This window comes from Aythya marila (genome assembly GCF_965140915.1).
Source record: "Aythya marila genome assembly, chromosome: 11".
Lineage (NCBI taxonomy): Eukaryota > Metazoa > Chordata > Aves > Anseriformes > Anatidae > Aythya > Aythya marila.
Window position 1 is genome coordinate 12,841,530 of NC_139052.1, and position 22,383 is coordinate 12,863,912.

Sequence of the window (22,383 nt, forward strand, 5' to 3'; positions counted from 1 at the left end):
AGTCTTTGGAACAGTGTGTGCAGCTATTTGAGGTGGGAAAGTACAGATAGCCTTGTGTTTTACTGTTAACTGTACCTCGCTTCCATATCACAACTGATGCATTGCAAAACTTGGAAAATTATTGCAATTTATTACTTGTTATGCTGTTTAAAAATACTGGAAAATCAGAAGCTATGTACTCGGGGCATTTTAATTAAACCTGTACCAAAACATGTCAGATGAGGCTCTCTTTGTCTCCTTGACACAGTCACAGCTTAAGATGCTCCCGGTGAATAAATCGAGCAGGTAATCACCTTCCAAGCAGGGCCGCAATCTGCAGCCTGACTGACATCTTGCCGTGTCTACCCCGAATATGGGGAAGCTCAAAGAAATCAGCGGCAGGTCAATTACCGAGCCTAGTAAGTTTCTTTAGTCTGTACTACATGGACAACTGAATTATTGGATGGTGGAAGTCCACGCAGCCTTACAGATGAAGTCCTAGGTCTTCTATTCATTTTCTGGGGAGACTCCTCAGCTCACGCTGATAAACTTCACTGCAAGCCTTTGGGGAAAACTGTCTCTCCGTGGCCTTTTAAAAACGTATGTCATCACTCCTGACTTATCCTGACTTTTTTCACTCAGCCTTGCAATTCCGCGCCTGCTTTAGATGCTGAAGATGGTGCTTTCCGGGATGAAAGCCTGCAGCCGGCCTGCCCCCCGCTCCTCCGGGCTGTCAGTACGCCATCCATCTCGGATGAAAGCAACAAAACCCTGGCTCCCGGCGCTCCTTGGAGGCCGGAGGCGACCCGAGCGCCGTCCCCTCTCCGCTGCCCGTCTCGGGAGCCGACCCGGGGCGGGCGGCGTGAGGCCACTGCCCCTCAGGTGAGTGGGAGGCGCCGCCATCGGCCCACAGGGCGCGGGCTCCTCACAGGCGGCGGCCGAGCGGCAGCTCCGCCCTGCCCGGCCATGGACTACGCGGGGCTCGCTGAGGCGGCGGCGGCCAAAATCGGGCAGTACCGGCAGGACCCCGGCGGCTGGCGGGGCTGCCGAAGCACGGTGAGCCCTGGGAGGGACGTGTGGGGTGGGATCGGGGCGGGGGTCAGTTTGGTGCCCGCTCACAGCTCTCACCCATCCCCGCAGAGCGAGGTTGTGGTGTCCTGGAGACCCTCGGCAGAGTTCAGCGGCAACGTGTGAGTACAGCCGGGGCGTTTCGCGGAGCGACCGGGGCTGTGCTGGGGACGATGCGGGGTGGAGCTGCGGGGTTTGCTTTCGTTTCGCCCTGCCGCAGGTACAGGGCGGAGGGGACCGTGGCCGCCCGCCCGGAGGATGTGTGGGAGTGCATAAAGCCGGTGGCCGGCGGGCTGAGGACCAAGTGGGACCAGAACGTGAAGGACTTCGAGGTTGTGGAGGCCGTCAGTGATGTGAGTTCCTTAAGGGCTGTGGCGGTGGGGTTAGTGAGCGGGGTTTCAGAGGAATTGGGCTCTGCCTTCCGAAACAGCCTACGTCACGTGCAGGTAAAAAGAGCCTCTAGAAGTTGTGCAGCCTCTGTCTGGATCAGTGTGACAGTACTGGGATTAGCAATCTATTCTTTTTACTCAAAATTGTACTCAATTGTACATGTATGTATTATCAGTGGATTATCTTTGTGAAAGGAACTACTGTACATTCTTGGCTAAATAATGTTGTAAACTTACATCTTTTTAAACTATAAATATTCCAGCAAAACATTGTTGTTAATGCTGCAAATCAAGGTAAGTGTGATTATTTTGAATGAGCTATCTGTGAGGAAAGAGGAGGTTTAGAGAGCATATAGGCTGAAGTAAGTAGTGAAGGTTCACATCATCAACCATTAATTCAGGCCCTGTCTTGCACCATGGCAGCACCCAGTGCTCTGTGCCACTGTTTTTGGCTGGCTCGGCGCTTTGCCCTCAGTGTCTCCCTCTTCAAAACACAGATGCTGCACTTGGAGCACTACAGATGAAAAGGGCTGTGGTTGAGCAGTGGCTGCTGCTGTTCCTGTAACCATACGACTGTACGGTCTGATTTCCTTTTTTTTTTTCTTTGTGTGTTAGAATTTTAAAAACATTCTATTTAGAACCCCAAATCAAAAGGGGATATTCGTGCTTGGGGATATCCAGGATGCAACCACAACCACTCCCAGGGGTGTTTGTGGAAGTCCTGTGAAAGTTTTTCTTGTTGGAACTTTACAGGTGATCAGTGTTATAATCCTCAACTTTAGAAGTGGTACAACTTGCCATTTGAGGTTCACAGACATTGCTAGACTTGCTAGCATTTACTGATATAGTAGAAACTTCTTTTTTGGGGTGTCCATCCACTATACAACCTCCATAGAAGAGGATGAAAGTGTTAAGGTTTCTTCAGGGTAACAAGTCTGGGTATCAAGTTGCCTTACTATGTGATACGCTACAAAGAAGATACCTTCACGGAATTCCTGGAAAAGAGAAGTGTTTTAACTGTCTCATGAGCATACATGTGCCAGATCTGCTTTTCTTTAACCCTTGTGGTATCTGACCTTAAGTGACCTGGGAACAATGCAGCGTTGTGTTTTTCCTCATTAATCTGTCCTTCGTCAACATACCTTGGATCCTTTTGCCTGTGTTGATTTGCATTTTTTGCAAATGGTGTCATAGAACTCATGATAAGTTTTTTAAGCGTAACTAAAAGAGTACCAGAAAGCACAGGGATTTTTATTCTGTTCTTGTGAGAGCATCAACTGACATAAGGGCTTTGTAATTTCTAGGCTGTCTCTGTATGCAGAACCACAACCCCTTCAGCTTTCATGAGGATTATTTCACCAAGAGAATTTGTGGATGTGGTCCTAATGAAGCAATATGAGGATGGGACAATGCTATCTGCTGGTAAGATGCTTGTGCTCATGTTGTGTTGGGAGTTAATTGGTAGCTACCAGAAATAAATATAAAACACAAAGTGAGTTATGTGCTGGTTTTTAGCTATTGATCTGATTTTGATCAAAAGGTAAAATATTAGTGGTCTCTATTCACTGTTCTTTCTTAGGCAGAGTATATACATGTATATAAAGCCACGTTAACATTCAGAATATACTGCTAGCCTGTGGCTCCTATGAAACCAAATAGTGCTGATTTTTTAAGAAACTGCTTCATGGAAGGATGCTTCTTTGTTTGTTTTCCTTTTTGTCCTATTGTTTGCTAGTTGCAAGGCAGTACTTTTATTGCCCCTCTGTCCAGCTGCCCAATTTTCCCATTCTGTTTAGGAATGATTTGCCTGCAATTTATATACGTGCTGGAGTGCAACTTCTCAGCAGTCAAGGTACCTGTACCTATGTGGCATGGATTACTTGGAAGCAACTTGAATGACCTCTCAAGAAAAGCAATGCACTCACACAGTACAGGTTCAATAAAACTCCCTTAGAACGTCTTAATATTTAGAGCTCAGTAACAGTTGCTTCTGAATTTAAAACTTTGATTTTTTCAGTTCTCTGGCCAGAGTGGTTCCTTTTTAATATATTTTTTTTTTCTTACTGCATGCATGGCGCAGCCCAACATAAAAAATGTTATGCAGCCATTCTTAAATATACATGTATTCTCTTATAGTGAGTTTACTTCTCAGCTGGTGCTTTGAGTACAAAGGACCCTTTCCCATCTCCTGTGAAAATTACATCTCTTCATAATTGCTTTTTTCTTGTAGCCACCAATGTGGAACACCCACAGTGTCCTCCTCAACCAAATTTTGTGAGAGGGCTGAATTATCCCTGTGGCTGTTTCTGTATACCTCTTCCAGGGTAAGTAGAGATCTATTTGACCACTGTATTCTGAAGCCCTACTTATCCATTGTGCAGTGTACTTTTGTGTATGTGGCTACACCTGATCTGTAGCACCTCAACAATAACACATTCCCATCTTCCTGTGACTTGTAGTCATTATGACTGAGTACTTGCTTTCACAGAATCACAGAATTTCTAGGTTGGAAGAGACCTCAAGGTCATCGAGTCCAACCTCTGACCTAACGCTAACAGTCCCCACTAAACCATTACCCTAAGCTCTACATCTAAACGTCTTTTGAAGACTTCCAGGGATGGTGACTCCACCACTTCCCTGGGCAGCCTGTTCCAGTGCCTCACAACCCTTTCAGTGAAGAAGTTCTTCCTAACATCTAACCTAAAACTCCCCTGGCTCAACTTAAGCCCATAAAGCCCTTTGTTCTATTCTGTGTGATGAATTAGTCTCTCTTGGACGTGGGTCTTCAGTGTTATAGGAACTATCATTGTGGTAGGATTCTTGCTGACCTCTTAAACAGAGATTCAGCAGAACATACAAGTATGGTCTTAATTTGGGGGAAATGAGTATCCTGTTGTTTATTACATTGTCATAGTTCATAAACAGAATTGTGTACCTAATGAGGGCCTAGCTTAACTGTAATTTGATTTGTGGGGATAGCCACATTCATAGAGATGATGTCTGCTGTTTTCTTACTTCCTAAAAAAAAAAGAACTTAGAAATATCCATTGTCAGATAATGCATGTAAGAGTAATTGTGAAGTCCTAAATGTTTCCAAACCTCTGGCTCTAAAATCACTTCCTTTGTCGTTGCAGGGAACCGGATAAGACTCAGCTCCTCAGTTTCTTTCAGACAGATCTTGGTGGCTATCTTCCCCAGACGGTGGTGGATTCCTTCTTTCCAGCTAGCATAGCTGGATTTTACAGCAATCTGACCAAAGCCGTTAAGGCATTAAAAGCATGACAAGACCAAATGCTGACATCAGCAGCTGAGGGTAGGAAAAGAGCTGGTAGCCTGAGGGTAGAAATCATGGGAAATATGAAGCTGACCTATAGCCATTATTTTAACCAGCAAAGATACTTGGGAAAAGTGAAATGGGAAGAATGGATTAAGTACATTTTTAAAACTGCAATTTCTGCCTGTTTCTATTCAAAGCAATGCATACTTTTCTAATGAGCTCTCCTTCATTTTCATAATTAGAAGAATGTCATACCAGAGGCTGGAAGAATCCTGGAGGCAGCACTGCTGGCTGGCTGAAGGGAGAAGATGAGTGTACTAGAACTCTCTCACTGCCTAAGAGGAGGAGCATCACTAAAATCCACTTAGCATTACCAGTATTAGTCAGGTGCAAGTCACCCTGTTTTGTCTCTGAAGCTCCTTGTAGACTCCTGCGGAATAATGTTCCTTCCGCAAATGGAGAGGTAGCTCTTCTGCTGTCAGCCCTCACAGAGCTGCTAAGATGTTTCATTGAGACCAGGACAGTAAGAATTAAAAGTCAGAATTGATTGGATTTTTTTGTGGGATCTACTTTTTTGTTCCCGCAGATAACAGGTAGTCCTCATGGTAAATGTATCTTAGGTGCTTCTTTTCCTAAATTAAGATCTAGCAGTGCAAATCAATTCATAGGTCTGTTGGTTGGCACATAAACACTCTTCTTTCCTTCCCTCTACCAAAACCAGTGATTTCCACAGTGTCATGAACCAAACTGCACTGACATAGTGGCAATAAATAATGAGCATTAAGCACTTTACTTGCTATTTTTTAACTGCACTTGTAATGATCATGTATTTTAAACACTTTACCAGTTTTTGTGGTGAGAGGTCTTAACGGGTAAATAATTTTTCTGCAGCTCAGTAGTGACTTGACAGGCCATAAAAACGTTTCATTCTGTTCAAGACTGGTTTACCTCACAGCACTATCTTAGGAAATCAGCTCCTGATCTAGTGTGTAGTGATGTGTGCAGCTTTTGAAAATATTTATGCTTGTGGTTACTGCAGGAGTGTCAGACATTATTATGGGTTACATATAATTACAAAAGGAAGATAAATTGCTGTATTAGAAATTCAAATGTAGGTTGTGATTTTAATGCTGTAACTTGGTTATTTAACAAGGTTATTATGCTCTGCTTTTCTGTATTTATGTTTAGTATGGGGTATAGATTTGCATACAAAGTTTTCCACTGTAATTCTAACCCTGTGGAATAGATTTTTAAAGGAACCAATTTTTAACCTAGTCTCTTTTGCAAAGAAATATGTAAAAACCTGTACAAGTGTGATGAAATAAATATTTTTTTGCTATGTCTTGCTGTTTTTCTGAATGATTCTCTAAAGATTCTCTAAAATTGCTCCACATTCCCATGCACAGAGAAACCTAAAGAGACACTCAGACCTCCAGCATCTCTGAATTCAATGCAATAAGGCAGAGAAGAGCTTTCACTCCAGTTTGTACTCCCCACCAGGTGTTGTGGTGAGAGCACTCACCCTCTCAACTTCTTTGTCTGTATTTCCGTTTCAGATGGCTGCTTTCTGTGCTTAAAGAAGGGTAATGCATTCACTGAGGAGAGATTGGGGGCCTGATACTACAGAGGTTCATACGTATTTAAGTAAACATACTACAGTTTTCAGTTGGGCATGAAATTGGATATCTGGGCAGATCTTTGCAGGATTATGATTAATTAGTAAAAAGCTCAATGAGCAGAGTTCAAATCACCACTGATTATTCCTGCAAGTAAACCTTTTGCAGGCAGTGGGGGCCTTTTATTAGTATTTATTGTATATTTGTTGTATTTTATATTACTCTGAACAATAAAGGATAGGTGAATCTCTTAATTGAAATAACTTGAGGATCCTTTCTCTGAGTGCTCAGTGTTTTCTATTCAGAAAGAATTAAGAGCGCTTAACATTCAGTCTTCTGCTATGCCAAACTGGAGATGCAAATGTCCCAGTGAAGATCATCCTGTAAGATCTTGGAGGAATCCCCTGTGTAACCTAAGAAGGATGCGGCAAATTCCCAGAGTATGGGGAAGGTGAACAGCCAAAGACAATAACCAATGTAACCATATGGCTTTCAACTAGTGAATGAATACTTCTATCCTGGCATTGTTTGTCTCCCTTTAGAGAAATGGGTCAGAGAGGACCAAAGGGTGCACAAGAGCCCCTTCCCATAGATGCATGTGCTGCTTGTACCGTTCTGTACAGTGTTTGGAGAGCAGGCCCAGAATACTGATAGCCGTATTTGAAGTATACTTTTGTGTCCAAATTATTTAGTGCTTTAGAATAAATATTTGCATTCAGAAACACTCACTGGCATTTTTCCTTACAAAATTAGCAAAATGATATTTCAAAATACATCTGTGGTCAGAAGGTAAGTCTTGGTTCTAAATGCCCTTGTTGCTCTCCTACTCTAGTACTCCGAGACTTTTGGCTGGAGGAAGGTTGGGAGAAACTCCACTGTATTACCCTCAGCTTCCTGCCTCACCCTTGCAATACGGTGAGACACTCCCCTGTGTTTGCCTTCTGGAGTCAACATATCTCTTTCAACTGCTAGTAGAGTTACTCTATTTAGCTTTTGGCTGCTCTGCAGTTTGAATAGAGAAGCTGGAGTTTCTCAGGGCACGTTTTAGTTTTGCTACCCTAAGATGCATCCCACTTTCTCTGCCTTTTATGCATCCAGTGTTGCAGTGTTTAGTGGTTGGCTTTTCCTCCTGTGGAGGTAAGGCAGGAAGCAAAAGTAGCAGAACAGAACTGAATAATTAACCACAGAATGTGCTTCTGATAGTTCAGTTAATGGCTTAAAATAGGAGAGTGCTTACTATAGCTGTCATATTTTATTACAACCAGTATATTATTAATAAAGTCATTTTTATCATTCTACAATTTGTGACAACCATTTCTGAATGTTGAAATAATACTGCATGTTTTATGCACATCTTTGCATTTTATCCCAAACAGTTTTCTCTGTAACTGCCAGTAAAATTATGTACTTTTCATGTATGCTTTCTGAATATCTGTCTCTGCTAGCCAAATGAGAGCTTCCTATGCCCCCCCCCCCCTTTTTTTTTTTTTTTTTTTGTAATATTGGCAGTAGTCTAATTACTCCTCTTACAAAGTTTCAGATGCCTTGGTGGTAATAGAGCTTGGATTTCTTCTTTTGATGATAGCTGTGATGGGCCCATCAGGTAATGCCTTGATTATATTCCATGCTTCAAAACGAGTGAGTCCTTGCATGGCAGTTGTGTGCACTTGTAATAGCTCATCACCAGGCTGAACAGTGCTGCTTTGTTCTAGCGCAGTCCCTAGAGGGGGGTAAAAAGAAAAATAATAATTATTTCTATGGAGGCATTTTTAATGATTCTTTCACTCGTTAAGAATCACAATCATGTTTGGTATAAACCACCTGGTCTCAGCAGGCAAAAACTACTTGCACTGCATGGGATAATGCTGCATTTAAATAAATAAATAAATAAATTTTCGTGGGCATAAATTAGCAGTCAGTTATAAAGTGCACATTTGCATCAGCTAAGAACCTGCGTATACACGTTCAAGAGTGTTACCTTTAAATATTCTGTTGATGACAATGGGTTTATCTCCATGAATAGAGCCCTTTCCTCCTTCCAGACTGAATCCCAAACCAGCAGGTGTTTTTTCTAGAGTTACAGTGCAGATTGTATCTTCAGTTGCTGAAAATAAATGGAAAGTTATCAGATGGGCACCACATTATCTGGAAACGTTATGAAATCTGGATCTGTTACAAAAAATGAACCCTTTTGTTTGCAAAGGCACTATAAACTGCCAAATGCAAACGGAAGTGATAGCTTTTAATTCCTCTTTTTGTGATTGTAAGGCCCTCTGGGAAGCTGGAGTAAGTTGTATTTGAACTCATGGCAGAATAGAAATATAAAAATGAAAGTTGGTGATATTTACTAGAATTATAAAAATATGTTCAATGAACAAAATTTATGATAAACATACTTGATGTTAATTTTGAAATTTTTATTAACCATGAAGCTGCTAATTTTTATTTGCAGGACATAACTAAAGCTCCAGATCTCCAGAATGTTCATTTATTTTAGAATTCCATCAATTCCTTTCCTCTCTAACAAAGTTATTCCAAATACCTATTTCAGGATTGTTTATTAACTGTTCTGTCCATAATCATGGTTCTCAAATTTACCAAGCCTTACTGAGCTGTTTTATGAACAGCAAGGATTTCAGGTTGATGATTAAACATGTAGTAGGTGGGGGCAGCAAGGTAATTGCACTGAACTTACCAGAGTCTTGTGAGGCATCACTTGCTACTGAAGATGTACTAGAATCAATTGAAATGCTGTTTTTTTCTCCATCTTTAGCTTTTCTAGTGACAACAACAGCTTGTCTGGGTTGGCGAGCCTGTCGCATGATTGCTGATGCATCATTGTGAGTTGCACCTTTAAGGGACTTTCCATTAATGGACAGTACTTCATCTCCTTTCTGAATGGTTCCTTCCTGAGATGCTAGTCCGTTGGGAAACACTTTATGAACCTATTGAAAATCCCAGTCACCATGCAGACACACAAGAAAGGAGAGGGGGGAAAAACAAGATAAATCACTATGGTTAGTAGTTTTTACTATGTGCATTTTTCATTCTACGACAGGAAGAAATTGTTTCTAGCACATTTCAGGGCTGAAGGCTGAAAGTATTTGTACAGAGAAGCTCTCCGGGACACAGGACTCATCAGGCAGCAAGGCAATCTGTCTAGCCCTGATATCAGATGGCCAAATACCCTGCTGCCCACAGTACGTACCGTGCCTGTACTTCTTGACCCTCTTGCTACTCTGCCAGTCAGAAGGTATGAAGCTAGTCTCTAGCTTTCAGACCCCTTGCCTGTCTATACACACACCTCACTCCTGGTAGCACTGACCACCCTGTATGGTGTTCTGTAAGCGCTGGGGTCTTCTGTAAGCATGAGGGGTGTAGGTTGTTCGATTTCAGAGCTGTTTAGGATGGTGCCCGAGGAAACAGGACGCCACGACCAGTCACCTGGAGAGGGCAGCACTGTGCAGAAGAATCTCGTTCTTGCACACTTAAGACTGATTTTTCTGATCTATCAGCCCAGCTGCCTATTTTGATTATGCCAAAAGAAAACCTCTGTAGCAGAAAACCATCAAGTTACACATTTCTTTTTAGATAGAGTAGTTGTTTTCAGAGCATTTTTTGAAAGATGCTACTTACTGTTATCACTTTGTTTTCTAGATCAACGCCACCTGCCAGGCTGAATCCAAGCCCAGTGTCTTCCTCTTTATGCAAAATTGTAACATGAATATCATCAAATTCCTAGGCAGAGAAGGGAATTGTGTTAAGAACATCTTAATATATAAATCAGAATAACTGGAATCCATACATTTTCTTTTTGTCTATGGGAATTTTGTAATGAGGCCTAAGGACATGGATATAATGCTGAGACATGTTTATAGTACTGATCAAATTCACAAATCAATTACCTATTTTATAAAACGTTTTTGTGTCTAAAACTGTTATGTTCTGTAAATAGGTTATCTATTAGGGCTGGACTATATATTGGATTATATTAAAGTCTTTATAGTTTTGGAATACACACGTTTAGCCTTGATTTTGGCTCATATTGAACATTATCAAAATTCTAGATGAAGCCACTAGGACTAAAGGATGTTCAATCCCCAAGAGTATGCATTAGGAATCTCAGACTGGGAACCACAGAAAAATGAAAGGTGTCCCAAATATCAGTGTCTACTTCTGCACACACTGACCTCACCTGCTCTGTAGCTGCTATCAGTTACTTAAATGGGTGTTAGTCTTGCTTAGTTATCTTGGTAGACTTCTTTAAGATTTCAGACCAAAAGAACTAAGTATTGCTACTGATACGTATTAATTTCATTTCTGAAAAATGTAAGGTCACAAAGATTAAGTAGGCACATCCACTCCACAGCTTTCTGAAAATCACACAGAAAAAAAAAGTTGATTTACCTTTAAGGTTGCTTCATCTAGTGATTTTACTTCCTCTATAAGCTTTGCTAACTCCTCAGGGGAAAGCAGAGAGATGACGGACTGCCCTGACACACCGGATGCTTGAGGTGAGCCGTGTTCCTGTTTCTCTTCCTCTTTCTCACTGTCTGCTAAGCTCACAGTGTATTCTCTCAACTCAGAAAGGCTGTGTCCCATTGTGAAAAGAATAAAAAGTAAACGTTGAGTTATGAAAGAATATACACAAGCATGGAACAGACAATTCTAGAGCAGTCATATTTTGATTACCATTTTTGGGGAGGCAGCTCTCTTGCAAAATAAGTCTTATAAATACATATATCATAGCCTAACAGAAGCAGGAACCATCATATAGGAGAACAGGAATAATCTCTCGGCTCCAGGCTAAAACAGACCTGAATAAATATCTGTGGTTTTGTTGCTGTTTATTTTGTTTTTCAACTTCTCACTTTCATGTGATTTTGTGTTTTCCAGATAAGCCTGGAATTAGATAAAGAGGAGAGTTGTGATTTGGGGCTATTTCATTTTTTATCAAGAAATTCTTGTAGGTAATCATGTAAGATTGGTTTTCTAAGAGGCAATTTTCACAGTATTTTTAATTAGAGCTAGAAAATACTACTCAAGTTGTGCAGATTTAAGAGATTCAGATGCACACTTGAAATCCAGGGTTTATCTGTATCACCATGTATATATCTTGATGTGTAGCCATCACAGACTATAACTCTCTGGCAAAAGGTAATAAGTTTTGTTAATAAAATTGTATCTGAGAAGACAAATAGTAGATTTTTTTTTTTTTTTTTTTTTTTTTTTAACCCATGCAATAGAATTTTGAAAGAATTTTTGCAAGGTTCAAATGTACTTTTGAAATATTTTGCCAAGTGTTATCTTTATTCACTTTGTTCTTTCCTGAAATCCCTTACTAGCTGTTAACAGAAAATGTATACGAATCATAGGAAGCAATACTGATCAGGGTGATACTGTTGTGTTATGGGGAGTGCCTAGGCTTCACTCCGCTACATCACTTTCATGTACTTGAGCCAGAATTGCTTCTGCTTAAGACAGAAGTATTATTGCAGTGATACACAGTATAACTGCATAAATTACCCAGAGAGTTGGTGACACTCAAGTCAAACATTAGGAGTGCCAGGATTTTTACATCATCTCATCATTTTAACTAGCTACAGCATTTGATTTTGGGGAAGCCTAATCATAAGGTTTTCACATAATTTAGAAATAACGTACTCAAAGTCCTCTGTTTCCTCACTGGCAAATGCATACTTTTCATCATTAGTAATGATGTTTTTACCTTCAGTATCTTTAACTAGGAGGAACTTTGAAATATGTCCACGTTTATATAAAACAAATAAAAAATAAAAGTAATAATCACACAAGTCATTCAAACTTTTGTGCTCTTAAAAGTTCCTTAACTCAATTTGCGTTTTACTATTGTGTGCTCCTAACGTAGAGTGTTAATCTGTCAGCTAATCAGAACACAGACTCAGCAATACTGATCTGCAAATCTGATTTTAAATATGGTATCTTACTTTAGAGAAAATCCAGTGTCCATGTGATGATTCTCACTTGCAGGTAAGAGAGAAGTCCCATCCTCCTCCACAGAGGACTGAGACAAGGTTTCCAGAGCTTCCCATGCACTGTTTCCAGAAGGGACTGGGGACTGAGGAAGGCAAAGCAAAGATTTCATTAAAGCAGATGACACCTGGCTACTGATGGAATAGATTTTGCTGTATTTTTCATCGTATGTCTTCATCATCTCACAGGACTGGGTAGTGGTAAGTGGAAAGCTTCGTGATCTTAGGTTATGTGTTTTTGTTACTGATAATGCACGGGAAGTTGGAATAGCTTCTGTAGTTAAAAGGCCTGAGGAATTTTCAGGGTTGGCATTGTTGCTTTCCTCTGAGCTAGCTGGTAGGACCTCCTTGGGAGGGGAAGTTCTGTCTAGGCTTTTTGTACCAATGACCACAGATGACTTTGACTGTTGTTGGCTGTTTTCAGAGCATTGGAGAAAGGCTTGATTAATATGGGTTGGAGACCCCTCTGACCCTTTTGGGCTGGGAGGGTGCTCTTTCTGGACAGATGTTTTCAGGCTAAGCCTTCGGTGTACTTTTTCAGGTGACTGAGGAGCACTCAAAGATTCAAATGAGCTTATTCTTTGTTTTATTGATGATCCTCTGGAAGAGAGACAGGATAAACTGGACTGCAGTTCTTTGGTAGAAATACTCTGAAGGCCAGGAGGACTTTGATCTGCCTGTGTTTTCAGGTCTGAATTTGCTTTCCTTAGTCCTTTCAGACTTTGGCGAAACCAGGCTGGCTTAGGTGCAACAGGAGGACCCTTTTTCACAATGTCATTTTCATCTGATTTTAGCACTTTTGAACTGACTATTTCTGATTCTGATTTCTGCAGAACTGCCTCTGAGCTGCTTCGGTTTTGATTTTCTTCATTTGTGTTGATGCCAGGTTGCAAATCTAAGTGGCTGTTATCTTCACTCATTGTAGGATTAAATAAACTTTTTATGCAGTCAGAAATCTTAACCCAAGGGTCTTCTGTTGTTGTATCAAGAGTATAATCTACCCGTGCTTGCCTCTTAAGTACAGGCCTTTGTATTGATGAAAGTAGACTTCCTATATTAGAGAAAGATTGATTATTAGCAAGGTGCCTTCTCCTTCTCCTTATCCATCCGTTATTTATGCATCCTATTACTTCACTAAATTTGAATTTCATTCATCTCTATAAGTATTTTCTCTATTTTTTTTTAACATTTTCTAGAAAACTTAAATGTTTTAAATTCACAGCTCTTGATCTACAAGTTCTGTTTCCTGACACTGAAATTAACTGAAAAACCAGGCTTGCTTAGGCACAGGCTCTTTTTTCCAAAGGAGCTGTAACTTCTAAAGGTAACCTGAAATTTTGAGACGCTGAAGTCATAATACAAACTATAGCAGTTAAACTAGATGGATAAAATTGCAATGTCTCCTGCAGTGCAGTGAAAAAGCTGTTGTTATAGTAAATTCTTTTAAAAGCTCATTTTTGTTTCCTACATTTTTAAGTATATCCTGGTGTAAATAGACTCTCCCATGAAGATCTTAGATTAATGTTTATGCTAGCTGAAATTTGTGCAAACTTTTCCACTTATATTTTTCTAGTAATTAGTAACTGAATTCTCTTGTAAGAATATTTCATACATCACAGGCTAATAAAGTATCTTAACGTCTTATAGGTTAGATACAGTAGAGATGAATGGAAGCAAATTTTTCTTTGTACGTTTGCACAGTTACTTTTATCTGCCGCAGAATAAAGAAAGATATAATGTTTAAGGAAATATTCTTTTAATGATCTGAGACAGAAGGTACAAATTTCTGTAAAGGTTTAGGTTGGAAGGGGACCTCCTGAGGTTGTTTAGTTCCCTTAACACTACTTCCTTTAATTTTTTAAGATAGTAATTTATTATACATGGTTTGTACCATTACAATGATTGTCTTGAATCTATACATAAAATTGTATTTTAGAAATACTAAAACAAAACTTTAATATTATTTTTTTTCAATATAAATAAGCAAAGCATCATCTGAAAAAATACAGTAATAGTATACTTGTAAAAGTTTAAATGGACAAGAAATCATCTAGTGTCCTTCCTTTAATGCCTTTGTCAAGGCCTGATCAATGGATTAAAATTTCATCTGTTCACCCAAAAAATTACAAACATGGGTGAAGTCTACATTTAAAGATGGAGGTGAAGTCAGCCCAAACTAAATGCTAGTTTCATCTGCAAGCGTCACATTAAACATACCTAAATTTGATTTTCTTTCTTGATCTCTGCCTGCCGGAACAGCAGCTGTGTGTTCAGTATGATATGCTGTAGGAGAAGTGGCGAAGACACTGTGAGTTACGTCTGTTTGATGTCCCTCTAGCATTGGTTCTCTAACTTCCTGCTGAACAAACAGGAAATTGAAGCATGTCAGAATGTAATTATGCAAACCACACTACATGAATCTGAAGAAAAACATATTTTCATTTACTTGTAATCTGAAAAGAAATACTGAGTAGGAATCAAGTTTTCACTTCTGCTTGAGTTGTATTCCTCATATGGTTTAAATGTTTCTGTATTTCAAGAGACCCAGCCTGATATTTTATGGCACACTGGTAAACAGGCTGAAAAAAAAAATGCAGTTAACTTCCCAAAAATTTAGTCAACAGCAAAAACACCATAAACCATTTTTTTTCTCTTGAAGACCTTTTGCCCTTAAGGACAAGCTAAGTCACTACTGCACCTTCAGAACTCTCCCTTTCATATTCTTGGCTGGTAACACGGTGAGAGGATTAATTTGAGGTTACAATGAATGCTATTGTCAGCACCATTAACAGATGCTCTTGATTCCTTTGTTAGCAATGACACTAGATTGCCATCTGCTCTATTGTGATGCTGGAAATTCCCTCTGTAGTTAAACTACAGGATTACAAATAGGAAGCAAAAACAAGCAGGGACTGTGTGTCCTGAAAAAAAATAAATAAAATAAAATAAAAATAAAGTAATTGAAGATTTTTTTAAGTTTTCTCTAGTGTGGTAGTTGTGGTTGTGCAGCTTTCTTGTTCTAGGAAAACCTTTCTCCACTCTCACTAGGGGCCTACTTGAAAGTTGTGCTTGTATTCTGTTGCTATTATATATGGACATTGTACTTTCAGTAAGTGAAGCACCATTTTGTTTTGTACCCAAACGTACAGTTTGATCTTATTCTCTACTGATAGGGATTATAGCTACTGTATTGATGCAGTTTAAAGCATGGTCAAAAACATCAATTAATCAATAATCATTCTTGGTTATGAAAAAGCAACCTTACAGTCTGCAGAATCCCCATACAAAACCTATGGTATGCAGCCTCAAACAGGCTAGTATTAAAAGGTTGGAGAAAAAAAAATAATAATAATAAAAGAAATTTAAAAAAAAAAAAAAAAAAAGGCAGCAATAAAACGTCTTAACGATCTGAAATACTTTCTGACATGAAACTCTGTTTCCCTGGGACAGAGGACTATTTGCCTGAGATATACAAACCTTCTTTCTAGAGGAAATTATTTTCATTAACAGAAAAACTTGATTTTTCACAGATTTTATTGATCTTAAGATGGATTTTTTCTCCCTATCATTTGGAATAACCGAAGGGTAAAGGGTAATAAATTGTGTGCAGTGATAAGTTCAATAATTACTTAACTTCCCTGAATTTTACTTCTGGTAGGTGATTCTAGTAGCTGTTGATGAGAATGTTTCTACTGCTCTCTTCTTAGGGGGACGGGAAAACCACCTTTCATGAGGTGCTGAATTGAAACTTTCTTGGATGTTAACATTATACCTCATCTTCAGTCTAAGCTGTATCAGTTTATTTTGACTTGTGCAGGTTGGGAAATGTTTTGCTTTGCATTGAGATCTGTTCGTTTCTACTGACATTACTAAATTCAGGGGAAAGAGGTTCCATTTTTAAACAAACCACAACTTTGTTTCAGCATGCATATCTCACAATCCTGCACGCTCCTGCAAATATGAAACACTGTGTCTTACGATTTTATCTTAGATGAGAGAAGGAACTAATATTTAGTAATGTACAAATATGCACTTAATTTTTCAAATACTCATCAACACATGTGTACCTGATAACTTATATGGGTTTATTTAATACCTCATCTCTTCATCTCAAAAAAAAAAAAAAAAAAAAAAAAAGGGCCCAAGATTACCTGCTGCATATTGTTAGTGCTTTCTTCCGAAGAAGTCCAGTGGTGAAACAAAGCAATTGTTTCATGACTTCTCTGCTTATATGACTGTGAATTTTGAAGTTAGGAAGAACCATAGCAAGCTGATATCAGAAGCAGTCCAAACTCCTCCAGTCCCAGCCCACAGAACCTCACTGTTGCAGTCCCATTAGGACACAGAATGCTCAATACTGCCAGTGGCACATGTTCCAAGGGAATGTCAATAAGGAATTTTTCTTGAGGCTGTTCTAACTAGGATTCAAACTCGCAGTCTCAAATTTCCTTCAGACACTTACCTACACTCTGACCAGTTTTGAACATCATGTTTAGAACTCAGGTGGCTTCACTCAGATACATTCTCCATTATTTTCAAAACAGAACCACCTCATACCCTTCCCCCAGTCCTCACAAATATAAACACACTCTTTGTTCCCTGTTTTTCTGCTATCATTGAAGTCACTCTCTCTGCTTTACTCCTTCCCCTGCCTCACTCACAAATGCACACACTTAAATTTTGCAAATTTTGCTTTACCTGAAGGTTTGCAGAAGATGATATAGCCACTTCGGAGACAAGCTTTTCGTTTCTGTCTGCATTACACTGGTCGTTTCCTGTGCAGTCCTGCTTAAAATATTTCCTTGGTGGAGGTTTGGGCTTTGATGATTTAGGTTTTCTAACAAGAATCTCTGTTGGTTTCTTAGCATTTTGCAAGGGTCGACCTCCTTCACTACAAGTAGGAGGGGAATTTCTTTCCAAATTATTTCCAGACAATGAGTACAGCAGTCCAGGCTGTCTTGTAATTGGTACATCAATGCTATGTACCCTTTCTTTCAAGTCACACAGTTGGTATGCAGCTCCATTATTACACAAGGACCGAGGGTTGTAGCTGCTGTCACTGCTGGAGCGGGTCATTAGCTTCTGTGCCCTGCGATTGCAATAAGCAGCATTCTTTTCAATGTGTTTTTCACATGGGTGTCTTCCATGCCAGCTTGTGTCTAGTTTTTTAACACCTGTATCAGGAACACGATCAAAATGGCTATTCAGATACATGCAAAGGGCTTGCTTCTAATATTCAGCTGATTAAATTTGTGGCTAAATGCCTTCATCAGTTGATGCAAAGTTGTGATTTATGCATCACACCGTTAAAGGTGTGTCAATGGTTAAATTCAGTTCTTTGTTGTCATGGTCTTGTCACCTACTGACAGTCTAAAAAGCTTTAAGCAGCGATTTTGCACTGGAAAGGATAAGCAAGAGCAAGAAGTTGTTTGCACAATGCATTTTTTTTTCTTGCTGTGGATCAAAGAAATGTCTTTTCTCATCATTCTTTAGTAACGTATCTTAGGAGGCGTGTTAGGAGTCATGTACTGTGAGCTCTTCTCCTCTTCTTTCTGACTCCAGGCAACTTGAGTCTTACCAAGGATTCTACTACAGCACATACTCATCCTATATATCTTCTAAAGTCAAAATTACTGCATGTCAATGAATGCAGTCATACTCTTACCTTCAGTACTCCATTGGTGTCTATCTCTTCCAGATCTGTTGCTTTCCACAGCTTGTGCAACAGCTTCTTTTAGCTGTTGCTCAGATACCTAGGAAATATCATGCTGTTATACTCTTACAAGATTGTTGTGTGATGAGTAACATTTAAATCTTGATTCCTTTTGCAAAGTTTTCTAATTTTTCTAAGTTCTCTAATTGAAATAAATAGACCTAGTTATATCATGTATCAGAGAATTTTAAAGCTAAGCAAATACACACCATCATATTGGCATATATTCCAATATAATTGAAATTTCTCTATACACATGGTTTTTATAGTGGTTGTTTTGGTAAAATGCGATCTGTCAAAGATAAATGTCCTTTTGCATATTTCACTAGAAATTTAATTATAGACTTACCAGTGTAAGATGATTTAATACTGAGTTTTTATGATAATTTAATGCAATGAATTAAACATTATCATTTATACTGCACTTGTGTTACGAAGCATTTTGTAGAAAACTATTTTAAGAAAAAATATTTTAATAACAAACATTGGTTGAGCAAGCCCTAAATTTTCATTATGGTATGGAAGATGATGGCTGTATAAATCTTTCTTCCCCCCTTCTCCATCTTTCGGGGTGGAGGGGTATGTTCCCTCTTCCAAGGGAAAAATTATTTCTTCTTATTAAGAATCCTTTCTTGAATACAGTTTATTGTTCTAAGAAATATATTTTGTTTTATCCCTTAAATGTTATTTCTGTAGTTTTCTTATTCACAGCACAGAAACTTATGTAAGACTGTCTCCATCAATCTTCAAATCTTACTTGATGATATGTAAGATCATATCTCAGGTTTGTACCGTAATCTGTCTCATACTTGCAGTGATGCTTATAGAGGGATCACAGTCTTTCCTATCAACATTCTTTCACTTGCTTGTAGATTAGCACCTGTCTTCTTACTTAATCTTAGTTCATCAGTTTGGTGTTTTTTTTTTTTGTTTTGTTTTTGTTTTATTTTTTTGAAAATCAGAAAGAATACAATGATACCTGTGGTTCAGGGTGTCTGCTGATAATAATTTGCACTGCACCAGGATCACAGTGACTCAGCATGGCATAAACTTCATTAAGAGTCATATTTTGTACTGATGTTTCATTAATTTCAATAATTTCATCTCCACACCTACAGAGAGATATATATAAAAAAAAAAAAAAAAAAGATGTGAATAAAACAGATGTTTTGTTTTCCTCCCAACCTTGTCTCACCCATGTAAAAATATGCAAGAAACAGATTCCACGTGGTTGACCTCTAATTTGATCACAGATTAATCACCATGTCTCATTGTTCCCTTTACATAAAATGGAATTGGAATGAGCTGGATGTCAAGTTTTCTTCAATTTATGGACTTGTTGCATGCAATTTATGAACTTCATGCTCAGCTATGCATGCTTTGTGTCTGTTATCTTTCTGCTGTATGCAGCTCAGCTGCAGTTTCCACCTACATCTTCCTTCCTTCCTATCCAGTTAACACTTCACTTTTCATATTTTTATGGTCTGTTAGTGTTCTGCTAGTGTAATGGTCTCTTAAGATCAGAAAGGATGTTCATACTTCTGCTACATATGAATAACTTGCTAATACAAAAATTCTAATGACAAACTGTTGTAATCCTGGTGGCTGCTAGACTGAACCTTTCCAGATTAAATCCTTATTTTGCCCACATAGAAACTGAGAACACTCTTCTCTGCATTACTGAAAATACCCACATGCATTAAGAGGCCTACTGAAGCCATTGATTCATATCATACAAACTTTCAAATAGTGAAGAACAGTTTTTTCAGCTAAGTTCTTGGGCATATAGAGAGAGAAGGATTACAGAGCACACAAAGTTATATCAAAAAAAGCCTCACTGAAAATGCTGTGTTCTATTTAACTCTAAATATGTTCAACATGACTACTTGTTCATAAATCTTATGAGGTGAATTTCTACTAAATATCTTTTTGTATATTTTATTTTTATTGCTGAGAAGGGATAGAATTTGAAGAGCTTTCATAAGGAAAAATTAGTGCCCATGCAAGCCAGAATATGCCATCTATTTATTTATTTATTTTTCCCCCAGATATGTTTTTATTGCTTCACTTAGAAATCTTCTCCATAAAGAATTCTTTATGCTTGTCTATGTCCTCTAAAGCTTGCCAAGTGTAGACAAAAGACAATAGTGCCACTGGGTTGCTATGTTTCTAGAAATCCCAGATATTACAACTATACATGTCCAAACACTCAGAATAGCACATGTGCTGTAAACCCAAAACTTCCAGAAAGCACTATGACTTCCTGCCCAATCAGGTCAGATATAAAACTATAAAACATATCAGAGCAATGGAAAACTTTTGTCATAAGACACTCTTTTTCATCCTACCTGAGTCTCCCATCCATATGCGCCACAGAACCTGGTGAAAGGGTGTGAATAAAAATCCCTGAAATACACTGGAAGTAGGGGATGCTACATAACCCAATTCCAAGGCCAACACCTGGCTCTGAAAGAAGTAATAATTTTAAAGAAGCATAAGAAACAGTTAAAAAACAATTGGAGATAATGTATTTTTTAAAACCATCCAACTGTCTTCAGTTTAAATAACTTATTCTGAATGAACCAGACACCTACTCTTGTGCTTATTAATTTTACATATCCAATATTAGCTGTTGCTCCTACTGCTTTTTTTATCCATCCAAGATCCGGTTCATATTTCATTACTGGTACATCACAAACATGGTGCGATGCAAGTTTATTTTACAAAAAAACCTTTCATGACAGTGGAATTCAAACATCTTCACAAGGAAACAGAATTAAAAAATTAAGGAGTAAGTGTGATGTGCGGCCTTTGTTTGATGTATCATCATAATCCTCTTTCTGCATTCTATAATGCTGCTTAAGATTTTTGCAAATTCATTATTTGTACACTAATGCCAGATCCCATACTGTTTGATAAGTCATACTGTTACCTCACATAGACTTTTCTTTGTTTGTTATTTTGATGTTCCCATGTTTAAAAGTGTATTTCATCCTGTCTGTTGTTGTTTAAAAATAGATGATAGAAATACAAGAAGATAGGTATATATTTTATTTCTTTTTAAGCCTTTTCAAGAATGAAACAAGCTGCTTGAATAATAAAAAGATAAATCATAAAATATCCTTGAATAATAAAGGATAAAAGTTGCATAATCTGCTTAATAGCTAGTAGTTGTTGCTAAGAGATTTACTTTTTCATGTGATGGACATGAATGTGACAATCAAATGCTTGAGTTTTAAAAAATAAATAAGTAAATAATAAGGATTGGCTCTTGAGGACAGATGGTATTCAAAAACCTGCTGTTGAAGGATAGTTGTTAGCACTGGCAGGTACCAAGATCTACTTTAGTACGTCTGGAAAGAAAAACTTAAGAAAAGAACTAGGTTAGTGAGGAAAAATTCAGATATCAAATTAATAGTGTTTTGTGAATCAGTGCCTTGGTTGCAAGTGCTAAATTAATTTTGGAACTTACCTTTGTTGAGGCTAACTTCCATTATTACCCTGTCATTGGGCTTTGTAGCATTTAATGAGAATGTTGTGCTTTCTGAACTGAAAGAGCTGTTTTCTTTGGTTATGCATATACTAGAGCTCAGTGACTGGCACAAGTGGGGTGACAAGTAGCTGGAAGCAGAATGTGGTGTGCTGAAGCTTGTCCTGACTGTAAGTGTCAGAAGACCCTTTTTGGCCTGTTGGAAAGAAAAGATGATCGAATGGGTTGACTTAACATGCATGTTGCATATAAAGACTGAAATTGTGCTGGAAGGAGAGTACATAACCTTGAATTTTTGTAGAGCATCATAATGTGTTAATCCATGCATTGATTCTCCATTCAGTTCTAGGATTTCATCACCTGTTTTTAAAATAGAAAGTCAGACTGTTACTATACTGTGCAGTAAGTTGCATTATAAATGTAGTCAAAAGGAGACTTGGAAATGCAATAATGGATGCAGATGTAAAAGTCACTTATGGCGCATTTTAGCTTTACTTTAATCTGCTGTTAGATATCATTCTTTGGGAAGGATATCCCACCTTCTTGCAGCCTTCCATCAGCAGCAGCAGCTCCACCAGGAAAGATGGTTTTGACATAGATGCCTATTGGCCCATAAATGCTGTCTTTCCCTCCAACAATGCTGAAGCCCAGACCCTAATTTTTGGAACAAAAAATGATGTGTGTGAGCCTAAATTCAGTTTTCATAATACCTTATTTGCAGTGTTTTCTGTATTAGCTATATAGGAAGTACTAACTAACAGAATAGTATAATCCATGAAATCAAACAAACAAAAAATCAAACAAACAAAAAACTTTATGCCAGTAGTAAAAGCAAATGAA

At 38.5% G+C, this 22,383-nt stretch overlaps 2 protein-coding genes across 3 annotated transcripts in view; one reads left to right on the top strand and one right to left on the bottom strand.

The window, feature by feature from the left end:
- Window positions 1–945: 945 nt before the first annotated feature.
- STARD5 (StAR related lipid transfer domain containing 5) lies at window positions 946–6,445 on the top strand (the record flags this gene model as incomplete). 2 transcript variants are annotated; one of them, XM_082769242.1, is made up of 7 exons in its annotated part: window positions 946–1,035; window positions 1,120–1,169; window positions 1,268–1,400; window positions 2,741–2,858; window positions 3,667–3,760; window positions 4,571–4,749; window positions 4,956–6,445. In XM_082769242.1, 6 exons carry the CDS (start codon window positions 946–948, stop codon window positions 4,716–4,718), a joined length of 633 nt encoding a protein of 210 aa, XP_082625368.1. In that variant the 3' UTR covers window positions 4,719–4,749; window positions 4,956–6,445. The 2 variants fall into 2 exon arrangements, with proteins under 2 accessions (XP_082625368.1, XP_082625367.1); XM_082769241.1 differs by having other exon boundaries at window positions 4,571–6,445.
- Window positions 6,446–7,224: 779 nt separating this feature from the next.
- The window catches only part of IL16 (interleukin 16), a gene marked incomplete at its 5' end in the record, with an annotated part of 35,926 nt that continues 20,767 nt past the window's right edge, over window positions 7,225–22,383 (bottom strand). The window contains 14 exons of the mRNA XM_082769578.1: window positions 7,225–8,049; window positions 8,308–8,433; window positions 9,025–9,274; window positions 9,966–10,067; window positions 10,737–10,920; window positions 12,296–13,391; window positions 14,558–14,696; window positions 17,039–17,514; window positions 18,006–18,093; window positions 19,033–19,165; window positions 20,402–20,519; window positions 21,526–21,739; window positions 21,830–21,903; window positions 22,083–22,197. Of these exons, the coding sequence (XP_082625704.1) occupies window positions 7,856–8,049; window positions 8,308–8,433; window positions 9,025–9,274; window positions 9,966–10,067; window positions 10,737–10,920; window positions 12,296–13,391; window positions 14,558–14,696; window positions 17,039–17,514; window positions 18,006–18,093; window positions 19,033–19,165; window positions 20,402–20,519; window positions 21,526–21,739; window positions 21,830–21,903; window positions 22,083–22,197 (3,309 nt within the window). The 3' untranslated portion in view covers window positions 7,225–7,855. The remainder of the gene's footprint in view (window positions 8,050–8,307; window positions 8,434–9,024; window positions 9,275–9,965; window positions 10,068–10,736; window positions 10,921–12,295; window positions 13,392–14,557; window positions 14,697–17,038; window positions 17,515–18,005; window positions 18,094–19,032; window positions 19,166–20,401; window positions 20,520–21,525; window positions 21,740–21,829; window positions 21,904–22,082; window positions 22,198–22,383) is intronic.